Here is a 17,172-nt window from a genome sequence, read left to right as displayed (position 1 = left end):
TTTTTTTTTTTTTATTTTTTTTTTTTTTTTTTTTTTTTTTTTTTTTGGTAAACAACTTTACTCTCTATATCGTGGGCGAGCTTTTGTCTTTTTTTTTATTTTCTTGACGAGACATGATGACAGTCTTGGCAACGGGCAGCAGCAGATGTAAGTGCCACATAATTTTCTCTCGTTTTTCCTGTTTGTGCTTTTGTGTTTTTGTTCTTTTTTCCCGCTATCATCTTGTTTTTTCTTCTTCTCTCTTTTCTCATACCACAGGTCTTTTTTGGGCAGCTGATCTTAGGACGCTTGTCACACATCATTTATTGTACTATAAAATGTAGCGGAACTCCCCGAGGGAGCCAAGTCATTGAACGCGGGCCGATTCTGGCACTTGCATGTCATCTGCAGGTTCGGGGTACAGTAGTAGGTAAGTAAGTAACCTTTCCTTTGGGACAGAAATTCCCTAACCTCATCCACCCCATGAGACTAAAAACTTTTGCCAAGAAGAAACCTGCATGCCAATGCCACCCCCGTATTTGGTATCTTTTTTGCATGACCACCAAAAGTTAGCAAGGGAAAGAAATAAAAACGTATACGAAAATGGTTTACCAAAACAAAAAACAAGAGTCAACTACCGGTGAGAGAGCGGAACTGGGGCCGCTTCTCCCCCGCTGTCTGCCTATGGTTGAGGGGGTTTTGTTATTTCCCCCTTTTTTGTTGTTTGCCTTTACAAAAGAAAAATTAGCAACAGGTGAACCACAGGCCCTGTGAATCTATCTATCTCCAGCGCAGTATGCTACTCCCCTCGGGGATCAAGTTTAACCATGCCCTGTCACAATTTGATTTTCTTCAAGCATGGCTTGCCTGACCCCAGGGTGTGCAGTTTGGTTGAGAAGTAACAATAATAATCAAAAAAAAAAACATAGCATATGTATACTGATACCCTTTTCCCCCCTTGCCCTCTCGGAAAAGCCTAGGCTCTTTTTTGAGGTATTAGATCGCCGGCTAGTATATGCAGAACCATATGGGCGGGTTGAACTACTGCTTTTTTAGTCGTTTGATTGTCATCTGCATCGACCTATGACATAGAGCTGCTCTGGCGTGCAGAGAACTTTTTTAATGGGTTGTCGTTTGCTGTTTCTTTTTTTTTCTTTTCTATCTTGGTTCCTCCCGCTCTAGAATCTCAACCTTGATTTGATACCAGTGGATGGCACACGTACACGCAGACACATTGTATACCCAAACACTCAAACGCCATGGTCGAGACTCAGTCGCCAACGGTCATCACCGTATCGGTGATATTTGCCGTTTTTACTTTTGCAGCTTTAAGTCTTCGATTCTGGGCCCGAGCAGTCCTGGTGAAGCACATTGGAACTGATGATGGTAAGTTTGTTTCTATTATTTTGAAATGACGTCTGGCTACAAAGACTTGATGTGATACCAAAAAAAAGTGGCTCTGGCTAACATGGCATTTTTAAATAGTTCTCATTATCATTGCATCGGTAAGCGGGGATGACAAACAACATCTCTTTTTTTTTTTACCTGCAGTTTCTGCTCGTACACAATGGTTTACCGGAAAAAGAAAAGAAAAACTGACTTGAAGATAAAAACCTTCACCACATCTGGCATAATCAAGATCTTCTCGTTTTTCTTTCTAGGAGCCTCAGTCCGGGCCGCGCAGCTCGGACTCGGCGCACACATGGACGAGGTCTTCTCGCGGGGCACGGACAACCTCGTGGCGTACGCGCAGACGGTGTGGCTGTCCTCGATCCTATACAACGCCTGCCTGGGCTTCATCAAGATCTCGGTGCTGGCTCTGTACATGCGGCTGGGCGACAAGCGGCTGCGGACGCTTGCCGTGGTCATGATCCTCGTGGTCGCCGCCCAGACCACGGCCAACGTCTTGGTCTGCATCCTGCAGTGCACCCCGGTCAGGGCGGCCTACGACGTCACGATGCCGCGGGAGGCCAAGACTTGCATCAACATCAATGCCTTCTATCTCGCCACCTCGGCCTGCAACATCTTGACCGACCTCTTGACCTACAGCTTGCCCATCCCTCTGGTTTTGAGGTTGCAGGTGACGAGGCCGCAGAGGGTAGGACTGGCTGTGATGTTGTCGTTGGGGTTGTTGTGAGTTTTGTGTGCCCCAGCCTTCGTGTCGTCTTGGAGGGTGATGGTGATGTGGTTTTCATCACCGTGTTTTTCTCGAGGGGAGGGCTAAAAGATGGGTACTAATGTGCAAACCTTGTGAGAAAAAAAAACAGAGCTTGTGCTTCAAGCATCATCCGGATCACTTTTAGTAAGTTCATACAGCCTCATGGACAAAAAAGGACAAAAAAAAAAAAAAAAAAAACAGTTTGCTGATTCGAGGAACCTTTCTCAGTTCCCGCCCTACTGGACAGCACAGATCCCACCTGGGATATCGCCCAACCAATGTACTGGTCCGTAATCGAGACCAACGTGGGAATCCTTGCAGCATCGATCCCGAGCCTAAAGGTCATCGCCAAGGTGTACTTCCCACGGCTGCTGGGCACGCAGAGCGGCCGCGGAGCAGCAGGAGCAGGAGGAGGAGTAGGAGGCACGGCCGGGGCGTCCTCGGGCGGCAGAGGCTGTGGCAAGTCTGGGATTTGGACCTCGGCCCGCAGCAGCAGGCAAAGCAACCTCGACGGCTTCGAGACCAGGATCGGCTCCCAGGAGGAGTCCTCGACCGAGGCGCTGGCGACGGCGGCGGCGGCGCCACCTCCGGACGGAAAGATTGAGGTGACGACGCAGGTCAGCATGGAGGTTTTTGATAGGAGGGTGATGGAGGAAGGGAGAGGGGCGGAGATGTGTTGAAATGTTTTGAGGGCGGTTTTTGTTTTACGAGATGAGGAAGATTTTTGTTATGATAATGGATACCCCTTGACAAGTTTCCATCATGTATTTATTTGCGCTGGATTCGCTGTGGGAATGAGGATATTTGGGGGCTTTATTGTAACTACCTTGGTTAACCAACTGTATAGAGTATAGTCACACCACAAAGGGTTGTGGGGCAACGGAATAATAGAGGACTAACAAGCTATATAACACACAAATGATTCATCATCAAGCACCAGCTTTTGGTATTACCGGCTGTTTTTTTTTTTATTATTTCGCGCCAACCTACATTGTAGACATATGCTCCTTCTCTTCTCTGGTTGGGGTTATATGCAAGCGTTAGGCGTCAGGCGTTAAGGTTAAGTTAAGTGGATTATGACTTCTCGTCTGATAATTCCAATAACATATAGCACAAGTTCCTTGGTCTATAATTGGTTGCTGGCATGGGTGATAATGCGTGATACATGCCTGATTCTATGTATATACTCCACATCACATGCAGAGTCCCTTTGCAAACCAAAGAATACGTATAAGTGGGACGAAACAAGGGATTGACAAGAACATCATTTTACATGCCGATCAAAAACCTCTCGCGTATACTGATGCTTTGTCTTATGGTGGAGACTACTCGCATGTTTGGTTTGCCTGTCGGAATGGACTCCGAACAGGACCAACAAACGAGCCGCCAACACGGTTCCACGGCATGCGAGAGGGGTAACACAGGGCGTGGCAAAGCGTCGGCAAGGACAATACCTTAATACTCACTTCATTTGTAGTTGTACTAGCTCGCTTATTTTTTATGGGTTTTTGCGGTAGTGTATGTAGTAAAGATGGGCTAGGGGAAGAGACAGGCACATATGGTGTATACGGTGTGGGCGGGCATATACGGTAGCAAATATATACATACCAGTTTACCCACTCAACTTGGTTAATACGCACTACCCGAGCGGAGGCACTTGTCTGTCCCCCCAAAAGAACATACCTTCCCCTCTCCATTGCATCTGCATACATTGTCGATAGTGCTTCACTTCACCACTTCCCCCCATCGTCCCCCAACCCATCCATTCACACTACTGGCAGACATCATGGCCGTCCTCAGCCCAGTAAGCCTGGTGGTATTACCACTGGCATACATGGCCTACAAGATCCTGCACCAGGTGATCAGGTATCGCCTCAACCACCCCCTGAACCAATTCCCCGGCCCCTGGCTGGCCAGCGTCACGAGGCTGTGGATAACCTACCACAACGTCAAGGCGGACGAGTGCCAGACCTTTCGGGAGCTGCACAGGCGGCACGGCCCCGTGGTCCGTATCACGCCCACCATGCTGCACGTATCCGATGCCACCAAGCTGCCCGAGATATACAGCCGCAACGCCGATAAGAGCCAGCACTACATCACGGGCAGCTTCGGCACCACCGAGTCCCTCTTCAACATGCAGGACCACAAGGTCCACGCCCGCTTTCGCAAGGTCGTCGCGTCGCCGTATTCCTTCAGCAACGTCAAGCGGATGGAGCCGCTGCTCGACTCTAGCATCGACCGCTGGGTCCACCGACTCGACGAGCTGTTCGCATCGACGGGACAGAAGCTCGACTTTGCCCCTTGGGCCGTCTACATGGCGTACGACATCATTTCCGAGGTCGGGTTCGGCCAGCCCTTTGGCTTTGTCGAGCAGGGTAGAGACGTCGAGGGCCTGATAAAGGGCTTCCACGACGGGCTGGTCCCGTTCGGCATCATGGCGCGCCTGTGGCCCCTGACCAACTGGGTCAAGACCACCTTCCTGGGCCGGTACCTGGTTGCGTCTCCGGAGCAGGACTCTGGCATCGGGACGCTGATGCGGTTCCGCGACCGGCTCATCTCGCAGCGCATAGCCGACAACGAGAAATCCGGCGGCGGCGGCGGCGACGGCAGCAGCAGCAGCAGCAACAACAACGGCCGCGTCGACCTGCTGCAGACCTTCCTCGAGGCCCGGGACGACGACGGCAGGTCGCTGGACCTGGCCCACGTCAAGGCCGAGGTGCTGCTGGTGCTGCTGGCGGGCGCCGACACGACTGGCACCACGTTCCAGGCCATGGTCATGCACGTCATGAGCCGCCCGGACGTCTACGGCCGCATGATGGCCGAGGTGGACGCCGCCACGGCGGCCGGGAAGCTATCGAGCCCGACGCCGCGGCACGAAGAGGTCCAGGCCCACTGTCCCTACTACGTCGCCTGCGTGCGCGAGACCATGCGGCTCAACCCGGCCGCGCCCAACATCTTCCCGCGGCTGGCCCCGGCCGGCGGTGTGGATCTGTACGGCATCCGCGTGCCCGAGGGGACCGAGCTGACGTGCAACCCGTGGATCGTGCACCGGGACCCGGCCGTCGTTGGCGACGACCCGGATGAGTTCCGCCCGGAGCGCTGGCTCGAGAACGACGACAGGGCAAAGGCGATGCTCAGGTACAGCATGTCGTTTGGGTACGGTGCCCGCGAGTGTCTGGGCAAGCATATCGCCATGATGGAGCTCTTCAAGGCTCCGATCCACTTCTTCCGTACCTTCAAGCCCGAGATCCTCGACGAGACCAATCCAGGCCGTTACGTTGTCAAGGGTGGCGTGAGCTACTTTGAAGATATGTGGATCAAGATTGAAAGAAGGGCACAGGCACAGGTCGAGTGAGGGTTGGGAGCGTTGTGGTTGCCATTTTGTGTACTTGCGAGATGGAAAGACTCCCAGGAGACAACTACGCAATCGTGTCGCACAGACTTGGCAGGGTATCCGGGCCCTAAGCCAGGTGGCAGTCGTGCAAAGTCTTCCAGAGTTCCAAATATTTCACTCACACACAGGTTGTGGTATTTCATAGTTTCGTAGTTATTTACATTAATGAATATTCTGAACTGATGTCTTTCTCAAACCCTAGCAAGCCCCTTACCGTCAATCAAGACTTTGTAAGGCCCCTTTTGGGTCTCAGCGTGTCATTGACCGCCCTTGGAGCTCAGTCATAGCATCCAAGTTTCTTGGCGTTTAGTACCCATCCTGTCCTCACTGGTTTGGTCTAGGGGAGAGCGGACGGGATCCCGTATATTCCAGTGGGTATGGTCGTATGTATCGATACGCACCAAACCGGTAGTATAGTACTTGAATTTGGGATCCAACACTTCCAAACCTTCGAAAAAGAGGGTGCCTTTGCTCCCTTATGCTCCCAGCCAAACCCCCGCTTTCCGTTAAATTGGTGTACTTATCGCCGCTCCTCACGCGTACCCGCATGCATAAAACGTCTTCACGAAGGCGGAAGGGCCTTCCTCAAAGGCTCAAGTCCAAAAATCTCATCTGAAGTCACCGGACCGTTCCTCCTCCTGCTGGCCAATCCTTCTTCGCCATCTTCCGGCGGTGTTGTCACCTCCCCGAATAGGAACGCGTTCCTTTCTCTACTCCCCGGCATCCTTTTTCTGTTTGACGGCGGTGCCGAGGTTGAGAATGGACCGTTAGACGTCGACCTGGGTGTCTTGTATTTTGGCGACGTTGCCAGAGCCGCCGCGCTGGCTGCTGCCGATGGTGATACGTCGGGCTCCAACATCCATGAGAAGGAAGACTGTGCGATGCTTGAACGGGTCGGGATCGGCAGTGGCCGTCGCTCTTCAGGCGCTGGGGGCGGTGGCTTCGGTTGTTGGGTTTGTGCTTGTGCTTCCGCTGTCTTGGATTTTGATTCCGTCGGTGTGATGGCAGACGTAGGAGGAGCATCATCAGTATCCATCCTATCAACACTCTCGTCCTCTTCAGCGATGGCGTTGGGGTTCGGCGAAGGAATCACTTCTTGGGTACCAGCACGACCTCTATCTGACCCAGTAGGCGACGACCGCAGGTCATCTCGCACAGCATCAAGCACGGCATTGGTGCTCGAAGACACTGATGTATCGTCATCAGGAGTTATAGCAAGCGCTGGCGATAGTATTTGATCCTTGTTCCCTTGACTAGCTACTGAATGATTCGGCGAGGACGGTTCCTCCTCTGGAAGTAAGAGGCTCGAGTCCTCTAAATAGACTTGCACGAACTGCACACGCGCAGCAGCCATCTCGATAGCGTCCTTCTGGGCGGACCTGTTGGACTCCCCACTGTCGGATGATGTTTCTTGCGCAGTTGTAGCGGCCAGGTTCCGCAAGCCGGCAACCGCCTCGTCGAGCATGGCGGCGAGTTGGCGATTGCGCCTGGCGAGCGCTGCAGCCGATGGAAGCTCGTTGCCGAAACCATTGTTGGAAATCCCAAACGCATTAGAGCCGGCAGCAGCAGCGCTCCTCACAGCTGCGGCCTTCCGGGCCTCCTGAATACTCTGCTGAACATTACGGCGGATGTCGCGGACTGCTTGGTTAAGGCCGAGTCGCTCGCCATGCTCGATAAAGTTCTTTGCCGCGCCCTGGAATAAAGCCTCAACATTTGCCTGCTGTTGAATGAAACGTGCTGCTGATGATGGTGAAGACCGAGCCCCAGAATTCCGGGAGGAACGAAGACTGTTGAAGCCAAAGTTTGGAGTGGAGGAACGTGAGGCACCAGGTGAGGCGAACGTCGACGAGGGCTGTTGCTTTTCTGCTTGTTGGGCCGGTGCTCTACCGGTGTATTTGAGGATCAGAGCTGCACCACCTGCCGGGTTGAGGTGATCCCTAAGGTAGACGGCATCATCAACAAAGGTGTGCGGCCCGTGTGGCGGCTGTGGTGCGGGATATTTCAGTAGTGTCTGTAGAGCTGTGGAATAATCGGCGTCCAATACTGTTGTAGGTGGCTGCTGTTAGCCAAGTAGCCTGCACAGGTGAACGGGGCATGTGACATGTATCACACGACTTACAGCTCCACCTTATCCTGACCAACATGGCCACGCAAATGAGATCTATGAGCTCCAAGTTTGGATCAAATGCAAACATGGTATCCCAAAGAACAAGCTGCTGCTCAAAAGGGAATTCACGGCCAAAGAGAAGACGTATCCAGCGTCTATGCAAGAACCTATGGTGTTAGCCAATTTGATACCCACAAACCAATGTTTGACGGATATACTGCCAAAGTACGCACATTAGGAATATTTGTGGTAAGATGTCGATATTGCTAAGGTGGGTGGACAGCTCGGGATCAACCTTCATCAAGGTGACCTCATGAATTTGCCTACTCCTCTCCACAATAGCACTTTGCTCAGTAGAGATCGGAGTGGTGGCCACAGCAGGTGTTGGACTCAAGCTGCTCCCTGACTGAGAGTCAGACTTGACCTCGTAGAAAGCTTTGGCAGTTTGCATGACGGCCGAAAAGAGTGCAAATGAGTCGTGCTCCACAAAGTAGGAATCGAGCATCTCGACCATTGTTGGATCGGCCACGGCCTCTGTTGCGGCGGCGCGATCGACTGCATCCTGATGTACGGCATAGACCATCGGTGCCAATAGTTCATGCATGCCCTGCCGGTAGCCACCGCATTCAGGGTGCGTTTTGCACCAAAGGAAGAGAATATCGAGTATCAAGGTCTGAGTAGTCTCTTGATGGTAGAAAACAGGCTCATCGGGTAGTCGGCGGACATCCTGAAGGATTTCGGCACGGATTGACTGCAGATATTTGTCAATTCCATTGCTGCTGGAAATCCTAGTAGCCACGCCCAGTCTCTCTTGGACCCCCTATAAGAAAAAAAAAATCGAAAAGAGGACATACCTCATCCTGCCTAAATGTATCCCACGGCGACTGGAAACCGTATTAAACGGGGATTGTTAGATATAGACTTCCGGGCCAGCCATTTTTTAGTTAATCGAGACAGACACAGAAACTCACAGATGGATCATCGGCCAAGGGATCGACGGTGAGCTCAGCAAGCTTCTCAGGATGTTTGATGTACAGCAAATGGTGCTCTCTTAGGCTGCTGTACTGATTCCTGGCCTCGAGTAACAAATGCGACCAGCTGCTAGAGGGAGCATTCTGGAATAAAAGAAATGCTTTCCAGCAAACTGAACGACAGCCGGCTTCACAAGGACTGTCGGGACCGTTGAATTTGACCGCTCTCTGGAGGTCGTCGAAGCTGTTACTCTGCTTGACTGTTTCCTGCCATCGGGTTCTGTGGTAGCCTTGTCAGCATTTCATGATACTTTGTTTGCTAGTCGACAGACTGACCTTATACTCACTTGCTTTCGTCCAAGGACCTCATTATGTCTGACAAGTTGTTTGAATACCCAAGATTTGACCCACCAGGGGTTTGTTTTGAGTTTAGCTAAATTGCGTGGGGGAATAGTCTGAAATTGCGACGATAGGAACTTTTGGGGTCTTTAAAGCCGATAGATAGATACTCTTCGGTAACGGTCAGGTAGTCCAGGTGATAACGTAGGGTGAGGTAGATAGTTAGGTGAATTATGCAGACTACAGTAAAAGAAAGAGACGCTAAGAAAGAGCTGTTTCTTTAGTCTTTAGTCTTTGTAGATTCATTCCGCTTCACCGACTTGGCTAACTTCAGTCAGGGGACCGGTTTTGTGTCAGCCACTCGTGAAGATTTAAAACCAGCTGCTATCCCCAGGCACGAATGGATTTTGCCTCGGTCGGGGGTCGCCGCGACGAGAGTTGGTGACGTTTGGATTTTTTTCTTCTCTCTCTGTTGTTGCAAGTCATTCACGGATGCCAAAGCCCAAGCCCAAAAAAAAAAAAAAGGTGGGAAATAAATGAGCAACTTCAGACGAACCTTGGATGAACATCAACATGTGGCTAGGGGTAGAAGATACAAAAACACCAGATAAGTCAAGCCAAGTCAAAAACATGGATTGAAAGTCAATGAATGCTTTGCTTGGCAGGCCTTGTGCGGGACACTGTCGGCGAGCTACAAAACCACCACGGCCAATCCCGCGTGGCCTGCCATGACGTTTTCACGCAGGGGCCAAAGGGCCTTTTTAGGTGGTGGTGGCCTAGAACCAACGAAGCATTCAGTTCCATCTTTCTCCCTCAAGCCCCGTAAATACCGTATGTAGTGTAGTGCTTGAACCCTTGCTGCTGGACTGATCCCTGCCTAAACAAAGACTGGAGTCGTTGGCCCTTCGGACCCCACTTTGATACTTGCAGGTAACATCCAATGATACCCAAACATGATGACTTCGCCGCAGTCGTTTACTGCTGTAGATATGACAGAAAAGCGTCAGCCTAGACGAGCTGTCACAGCCTCTGCTTACTTTAGATTTTAGGCTAGTTTGTGGTACGATAATTTGTTGGTTTTGAAGCTTCGCTTTTTTCCTCCATTGTCCTCGATTCCTATGTGCCCCTATAGGTACGTAAGCCCGACCCGAAATTGCCAGCTACTCCCTGCCTTATCCATCATCTCAAGTTACGTCAAATCAAACCCGCCTCGAGTCATCGTCTTGCATTCGACCGTCTGATCTCCACCCACCATTGAGCCAACCGCTACGAGTTGGGAACAGTAACGACTTTGCGCAACCTTAATTCACCGATTAATCAAATTCCTGAAGACGAATGGAAGAATAACCATGTCGGCCGACCTCTTTGCTGAGTTTGGCGCTTCTTCACAAAGCAACCATACCTCAAAATCAACGCATCCAACCCAGTCCGCACCCGCTAGCGATCCTTTCTCATTCTTCGACTCTTCCTTCTCCTCCGCCCTTCCGACCACTGGCAGCAATCCAGCACAGCCGCCACAGTCCCAATGGGAGACCTCGTCACCATGGCCAACCTCTCAAACCACCACCGGGGGAGGTGGCAGCATGTGGGATGATCTGGGAGGTCTCGGCGCAAAAAAACTGTCAGCAGCACCGGCGGCGGCTGACGAGGATGATGGCTGGGGAGACTTTGAGGTCGCAAGCCCGGGAGTACTCGAAACCCCTCCCAAGCCTAAGCCTGTACCGAACGCCTTCTCCGTCCCTTCGAACGTTGCGAACAAGGCCACGGCGTCCAGCTCTGCGCCTCGTCCAGAGCCGAGGATAGTACGCGCATCCACATTGGACATGATTACCAATAGCTTGGTAGACACGGGAGTAGGAGATGCGAGCTCGGGGGTGGATAAAATGCAGACACATACAGAGCAGCCGCCTCCAAAGAGGCCAGAGCCTAGACCCAAGAATCCTGACCCCAATGTCCTCTTTGATGCCGACGATTTTGACGGCGAAGCCCCTCCCGCCGAGGATGAGGATGACGACGAGTTTGGTGACTTTGAAACAGTTACTGCCCCACCTCCGGCCGCTCCGACGCCCATAATAGACCTCATGTCGGGACTCAGTGCTCCTGTTGGAACAGCAGGCTTCTCTGGCAGAGCCTCGTCCACTAACAGGAATGCGCCGCCAAGCCAGCTGCTGTCATCACCCGGCTTTTCGAACAACGGCACGTTCCCACCCCCCAAAAGGTCGCCCTCGTTCCAGGAGCGGAATCCCTTCCAGGGTTTGAAGGTGACGACGCCTAAGCAGGATGAGTTTGGTTTCGCCAATGGAACCAAGCAGCAGCAGCCGCTGGCGGCAGCTAAGAAACCAGAAGATTCACCATCGCCCGTGACAGCCTGGCCTGCCCCGTTGACAGAGAAACAGGCAGCAAAGGAGTCCACGGATATTTGGGGTGCATTTGACGACTTGACGCCCGAGAAGAAGCCCCAGCCGGAGACGACCAACCCCGGTTGGGATTGGGATGTGGCGGATGGAGTGGTCCAGCAGTCATCAGGCTCTGCCGTGACCCCTTTCCCAGGCGCTACCCAGAAGCAACAACCTAAACCCGCGCCGACCAAGAAGACCAAAAAGGCTCCAGCCAAGCAGGAAGAGGAGCATGATGCGAGCTGGGACTGGGAAGCCGAGACGCCCGCACAAGAAAAACTCATGACCCAGCCCAAAACCCAACCTCAGCCGAAAATCCTAGACGACAAGGCACCGCCGCCCACCAACATCCCACCCCCTTCGATCCTCCTCTCACTCTTCCCCACCCTCCTTGCCCTCCCCAACGAAGCTCTCTACAAGCCGACGGCGAGCCAAACCCCCGCCGCCAAGGCCCGCGTGCTCTCGGACCCGGCGACGGCCACCTTCCTGCGCGCCTACCTCGTGCTCGCAACCGTGGCGGCCCGCATCCTCGCCGGCCGCAAGCAACGCTGGCACCGCGACAAGTTCCTGGCCCAGGGCATGTCCATCTCAGCCGCCGGCGGCAAGGGCGGCGGCATGAAGCTGGCAGGCGTCGACAAGACCCAGGCCGCCCGCGAGAACAGGGAAGCCGCCGACGTGGTCGCCGTGTGGCGCACTCACGTCGGCCGCCTCCGCGCCGTAGTCGCCGCCGTCGCCAAGGAAGACGACGGCAACAACCAACAACAGCACTTCAGGGTCCCCGAGATCGCAGAGAAGCCCGTCGTCTCGACGGCCAAAAACGTCCCCACCGCGCCCAAGGCATGCATCGTCTGCGGCCTCAAGCGGGACGAGCGCGTCAAGGGCGTAGACTTTGAGGTCGAGGACAGCTTTGGCGAGTGGTGGGTCGACCATTGGGGTCACAGGGCGTGTAGGAACTTTTGGGTAGAGCATGAAGCTGAGCTGCGGCAGAGATGAGGACTGGCGATAGTGGCCCCCTTTACATGAGTTTTGTTTTCAAGTGCTTCCCTTTTTTTTCTTTCTTTTTTTGCATATTGCATATTGCATCCTTGTATTGGTTCATCATCTAGCGGATGTAGCAGAGCTTCCGAAGCGTTGTTGATTGGCATTTTAGGCGCTTTGGAAAGCGACCAGCATGAAATAGTTGCGGTGTGGAAAAGAATGCATTTGGTTTTAGTTTTTTTTTTTTCTTTTTTTCACCAACAACACCCCAGAACACCATGGTAGATACAAGAAAGAATGTTAGGCATCTTAGTGGGTTCACGACTTCTTAAAGCAGTTGGTATATTGATGCCCAAACTCCGCGAGCTGCTTGCTTGCTTTCCCTTCCATGCGATATTGAAAAGACAACTCCAAAAGAACCATGCTCCCCCCTGTCCATGTGAACCAAACAAACCAAGAAGACAAAAAGTCGAATCATATTATACAAATTAAGAAAAAAGAAAAACAAATGAACATAATTAGCAATGTATTTTCTTCAACGCCTTGCATCGCCCATCTTCTTGCTAAGCAACCCAAAAGCTGCTGCCGTGTTGATACAATCCCATCCGACAAGCCATCAGGATGGAAAATAGCAGAGCCCAAAAATCAAAAACAAATGTTGTTCGTGACACTGTAAGAAAGGTCTTAAAGTCGTAAAATCTCGTCAAGACTCGAGCACAGTCTTGTCTTCTTCCCATATCCGTCTGTCACGTCAGTGGGTGATGTCCCTCAGCCTGGTGGAACCATGTCGCTACCTGTATGTCCCAACGTGGCTGGCGGCAGCTGACCCCATAAAGCTCGGGATTCCGCTTTCTCGTCGTTTGCTCAGGCTAGTTGCCCTGTTGTGTCCGAACGTAAACTGTCGCTGGCCCCGATCTTCTGCAAGCTTCTCTGTCGCAATGTTGCCGACATCCCTCTCTGGCGTAGAGCGATCGAAATATCTGCGACTCGGGGAGGCTGACTGAGCTGCGGATGGGGCCATCAGGCGCGAGTTAAGCGACGAGGAAACCAATCGCCTCCTGGATTGAGACACACTCAAAAGGCCTGATGCCTCGGAGCTTGCCACCACCGATTGTTGTTGCTGTTGACTCCCCGTGTAGTCTCTTCTGAAAGCACCTAATTCCGTCGCGGCACGCGATGGAGCTCTCATGCGCGGTGAATCATCCTCGTCTTCGACATAAGCTGCTCTCTGGCTTCGAAGCAACAGCGAAGTCTTTCGGCCCTCGTCGGGCTCTTCTGTCCCAGCTCTACGTGTCCTCATTAATAGCGATGGTTTACGACCACCGCTGGAATCCTCAGGCTCCTCGGTGCCTGCTCGACGTGTCCGCGATATAAGAAGTGATGATCTCCTGCCTGTGCCTGGCGTCGACGGCTCGGCATTTGGCGTAGCCGGGGACATTGCGAGCCGAGGACTTGAAGCCACACCAGAACCTAGGAACGTCGCCCTTCGCTCGTCAGGCCTAGGCAATGTACGTGGGCTGATTGTCGTGTTGATTCGGGACAGCCCGACTTCGGAAGCAGCAACTGTTCGCCGTTGGCCTGCACCGGTAATGGACGAGAAAACCCTAGTTGGACTCGTCGTAGCTGCTTCCTTATCACGAGTCGTTTCGGGGCCTGCCGAGTTTTTCCGCTGTGCAGCCTCGTCCGCCAACGACAAGCACATCTCTGTGAGACTCCTACATATGCTGTCCGCTTTGCGTCGCAACTGCCGATCTGTCACATTCGAACCGCCCCCGATGGTACTGGCGCCACTCGAGATGGGGCCCGGCTGGCCGACCGAGCCCAGCATTTGGGTGAGCGACAGAACTTCCGAGGCCGCGGACTCGAGGGCACCAAATGCATCATTGTTCATATAGGGTCGAGCCTTGGAGACAGCTGATAGAAGAATGGGCTGCGACTCGCGCTGGGAAGATGTAGTACTACTAGCATCTGCAGCCAAATGTGCACCAGGTCGTTTTGGTGACCCCGACATTGTCGTGGCATTGGTAGTCGCAGTCCTGGGTCTATCATCAGACACCCTCGACATTGCATGTCCTGAAGTCGCAGGTGTCTTCCCAGTAAGTTCCAACCTGTGAATCCGGGACCTGATATCATCCAGTTCGTCCCAGACTGTCGATGGAGCCGCCGTAGATGCTGACGATTCGGTTCCTTCTGCTGCAAGCCCGTTGGTTCCTTCGGGTGCATGAGGCTCGGGTTGCCTTGGTACCAGAGGCGATGAGTTAAAAGTGCGCGTATGCCCATATGCCGAAGTCTTCAGCGACGCAGTTCTGCTTGGCAGCATTGAATTGTCTGTAATTGATGTTCTCCGCCTGGAGTGGGAAAAGAAACCGTCTGGCGTATCCTGCGATGGCGGGGATCGTGGCGTCACTGGGGACGATTTCAAGGCAGGTGGAGCCACTAGTACTCTTGACCTGGCCCTGTCGTCGATCTGAACGGACCTTTCTCTACCGCCAACAGCACGCTGTGCCCATTCCCTCGTCGTTTGTTGCCCAGGCTGCTCACTCGAAGCCCGTTGAAAATGAATCGTCTCGCGCTGGTCAGAAAGACGCCGAGTGATCTGAGGTGGAGATGTTGGCGTGTGTGACGGTGGTATTACAGTCGATTGCGGTCGTCGATGGAACGAGCGTGAGACTCGTGACTAACGAACAGTTAGCCAAAAAAAAAAAAAAAATAACCAGTGCAAACAAAAGCAACACAGGCTTCGGACTGTCGGAAGTCGGATATAAATCCGAGACACAGACTGAGTTGCGATGACACAAAAACAAGCCGACCATGACATGTTCCAGATTTTTGTGCTGCCGCGAGCAGATGACAAGCCATTATTGGCACAAACCGTACCGATTGTCCCCAGAATCCGCATTAAATGATTTGAAACGAGGCTAAAAAGCAATTCAAGATTGAACTTACTACGGTGCTTGGTTCGTGGAGTTGCCGGTCTCCATCTTCGGGCGCGGGAGGCGCATCTTCGCTCGCAATCTTCATGAAAAGATCGGCAGTATTATCCGCATCTGGCGTCGCAACGGCAGAATCAGGTGGCGTCATTTGAGTATCGGTCGGGGTCCTACCCTCCAACGCCCAGAGGGTTCTATCACGGTGGTTCGGGTCTCTTGAATCGTCTCCGAAGGTGCCCTCATCGAGAGTAGAACGCATCGTCTTGGCTGTCGTGTCCAGTGCCCAGCTTTTCCGCGACCCCGAGGAACGAAATGATCGGATCGGCGGGACGCGGATTACCGGGGCGTCGCTTCTCAGTGGCCTGAACGATACGGGAGGTCGGGATTTGAACTTCCGCTTATCATCTGACTCGTCGTCGAGTTGCGATGACTTTCCCGCCAAGAGAACGCGCGATCGGGGTACCGAGTCCTTTGGGTTTGTGCCGGTCGCGGCAGCCTCCACGGCCGGCTCACCTTGTTCCGTGGCTTGTCGGCTCCTTGCACGCGACGAAATCGCTATTGTTTCGGAACTTGGGTCAGAATATCGATGTCGCGCGTGGCGTGTGCTCGAAGCAGAGACGGTAGATTGTGGGGTATCTGCACTGATGTATTGCGTCCGGTCGGGTTTTAAGTGGACAGAAGACGAGTCCGCCGGCAATGAAGCGTGTCGCCTTACGGTAAAAGTTGCCTTGATGGGTTTTGGCGTTCCTGTCGATGCGGTTGTGGTGTGAAAATTTGCAAGTCGTTCCCTGAGTGGACTTGCGGCGGTATTTTTTGGTATTTTGGTGTTGTTGTTGTTGTTGATTGAGGAAGTGGGGATATCAAGAGATACTGAAGAGTTGTCAAGGCCAGGCACCGTCAAAGTGGGTTGGGTCGAAACCGGCTTCTCGCCGCGTTCCGCAGCAGTTTCTGTCGCGGGTATTGCTTTTTTGCTGGAGTTGGTGGAGTTTGCTTCTGTTGCGTGCTCAGCAGCAGCAGTAGCACCAGGAGGAATGCCAGGATGGTCTGGGCTGGGATTCCTTTGCAGGCTGTTCTGATGCTGCTGCTTGGATTGTGGGTGCTGGTGCTCAGACGCGGGCTCGTGCTCGCTTATTGTGGAGCCAAGCGGACTCGAATTGGAATGGTGAGTGCTGTGGGCGGGTGACACGGGGGAAAGGGGGATTTGCTGCTTTTGAGCAGGTGACTGCTTCAAATCTGCAAATCGAAATGCCGGCAATTTGGACGAATTGTGGTTTTGACGATGCGTGTGCAAATTCTGGTGGCTGGGTGTTGACTCGGGGGTGGGAGTAGCCAATTGCTGCGAATTATTATTATTAGTGCGGTGCGGGTTCGAGTTCGCGTCGGGTGTCAAATCATTCGATTTGTCGCCGAGTCCCGGTTTCCTTGTGTGGTCGTTTTGGTGGTTGTCTCTCCCGTTGCTGCCGCCCGTTGTGCTACCGGCTGCACGGTTGGAACACACAGCTTGTCCATTGACCAGATGCTTGTTGATGTTGTCGCCGATGAAGCCACCCAAGCTGCCCAGGATCGCACTCGAAGCCATATTCCGTCACTGTCTCCCTTTGGACAGGCCGTTGGAAAGCCAGGTCGTTCTTTGTCTCTCTTTTCTTTTGTTTCTTTCTTTCTTTGCTGTCTCTCCCCCCTTTGCCGCGTCCCGCTGCGGGCGGCCCAAGCTCGAAACCTGGTGTCTCAGATGTTTCGTTCACGGTAAACGTGGTAAGCTCTTTCTCAGTATCGCATGGGAAACATTTCATAGAAACCCGGTAGGACCCAGGTCTGTCAGAGAGAGACCGACTCCCGTCTTTCGTATGGGCCTTTTGAATCAAAAATCATGAGGTTTATCAGCAGTCCAGCTGGTTAGTCGGTGAGGCGTACAATAAACGG

General features: G+C 52.9%; 5 protein-coding genes across 5 annotated transcripts; 3 read left to right on the top strand and 2 right to left on the bottom strand.

Moving 5' to 3' along the window:
* Positions 1 to 1,238: 1,238 nt before the first annotated feature.
* PgNI_09537 (uncharacterized protein) lies at positions 1,239 to 2,817 on the top strand (the record flags this gene model as incomplete). Its single annotated transcript, XM_031129519.1, has 5 exons — positions 1,239 to 1,365; positions 1,465 to 1,484; positions 1,619 to 2,112; positions 2,247 to 2,281; positions 2,366 to 2,817. 5 exons carry the CDS (start codon positions 1,239 to 1,241, stop codon positions 2,815 to 2,817), a joined length of 1,128 nt encoding a protein of 375 aa, XP_030977755.1.
* Positions 2,818 to 3,923: 1,106 nt separating this feature from the next.
* Positions 3,924 to 5,492, top strand: PgNI_09536 (uncharacterized protein; the record flags this gene model as incomplete). The annotated part of the gene is made up of 1 exon (XM_031129518.1): positions 3,924 to 5,492. The coding sequence occupies one exon, from the start codon at positions 3,924 to 3,926 to the stop codon at positions 5,490 to 5,492; it is 1,569 nt and encodes a 522-aa protein (XP_030977754.1).
* Positions 5,493 to 5,781: 289 nt separating this feature from the next.
* Positions 5,782 to 9,231, bottom strand: PgNI_09535 (uncharacterized protein). Its single transcript, XM_031129517.1, has 6 exons — positions 8,957 to 9,231; positions 8,610 to 8,889; positions 8,493 to 8,522; positions 7,872 to 8,389; positions 7,651 to 7,793; positions 5,782 to 7,574 (listed from the first exon to the last, which is right to left on the bottom strand). Exons 1-6 carry the CDS (start codon positions 8,977 to 8,979, stop codon positions 6,094 to 6,096), a joined length of 2,475 nt encoding a protein of 824 aa, XP_030977753.1. The 5' UTR covers positions 8,980 to 9,231; the 3' UTR covers positions 5,782 to 6,093.
* Positions 9,232 to 10,000: 769 nt separating this feature from the next.
* PgNI_09533 (uncharacterized protein) lies at positions 10,001 to 16,831 on the bottom strand (the record flags this gene model as incomplete). Its single annotated transcript, XM_031129515.1, has 2 exons — positions 10,001 to 14,999; positions 15,269 to 16,831. The coding sequence occupies 2 exons, from the start codon at positions 16,829 to 16,831 to the stop codon at positions 13,113 to 13,115; spliced, it is 3,450 nt and encodes a 1,149-aa protein (XP_030978045.1). The 3' UTR covers positions 10,001 to 13,112.
* On the top strand, positions 10,298 to 12,337 carry PgNI_09534 (uncharacterized protein; the record flags this gene model as incomplete). Its single annotated transcript, XM_031129516.1, has 1 exon — positions 10,298 to 12,337. The coding sequence occupies one exon, from the start codon at positions 10,298 to 10,300 to the stop codon at positions 12,335 to 12,337; it is 2,040 nt and encodes a 679-aa protein (XP_030977752.1).
* Positions 16,832 to 17,172: the final 341 nt, after the last annotated feature.

The sequence above is a fragment of the Pyricularia grisea genome (assembly GCF_004355905.1).
Source record: "Pyricularia grisea strain NI907 chromosome Unknown Pyricularia_grisea_NI907_Scaffold_7, whole genome shotgun sequence".
NCBI classification, from domain to species: domain Eukaryota; kingdom Fungi; phylum Ascomycota; class Sordariomycetes; order Magnaporthales; family Pyriculariaceae; genus Pyricularia; species Pyricularia grisea.
Note: the sequence above shows the minus strand (reverse complement) of the source record. Positions and strands in the feature narration are given on the sequence as shown.

Bases quoted from the DNA above. Each gene is read 5' to 3' on its own strand.
- PgNI_09535 (XM_031129517.1), bottom strand. From the start codon at position 8,979: ATGAGGTCCTTGGACGAAAGCAA. The intron at 8,523-8,609 runs GTGAGTTTCTGT...TACGGTTTCCAG, and splicing joins CCTTGGCCGATGATCCATCT to TCGCCGTGGGATACATTTAG. The intron at 7,794-7,871 runs GTGCGTACTTTG...GTTCTTGCATAG, and splicing joins TTACCACAAATATTCCTAAT to ACGCTGGATACGTCTTCTCT.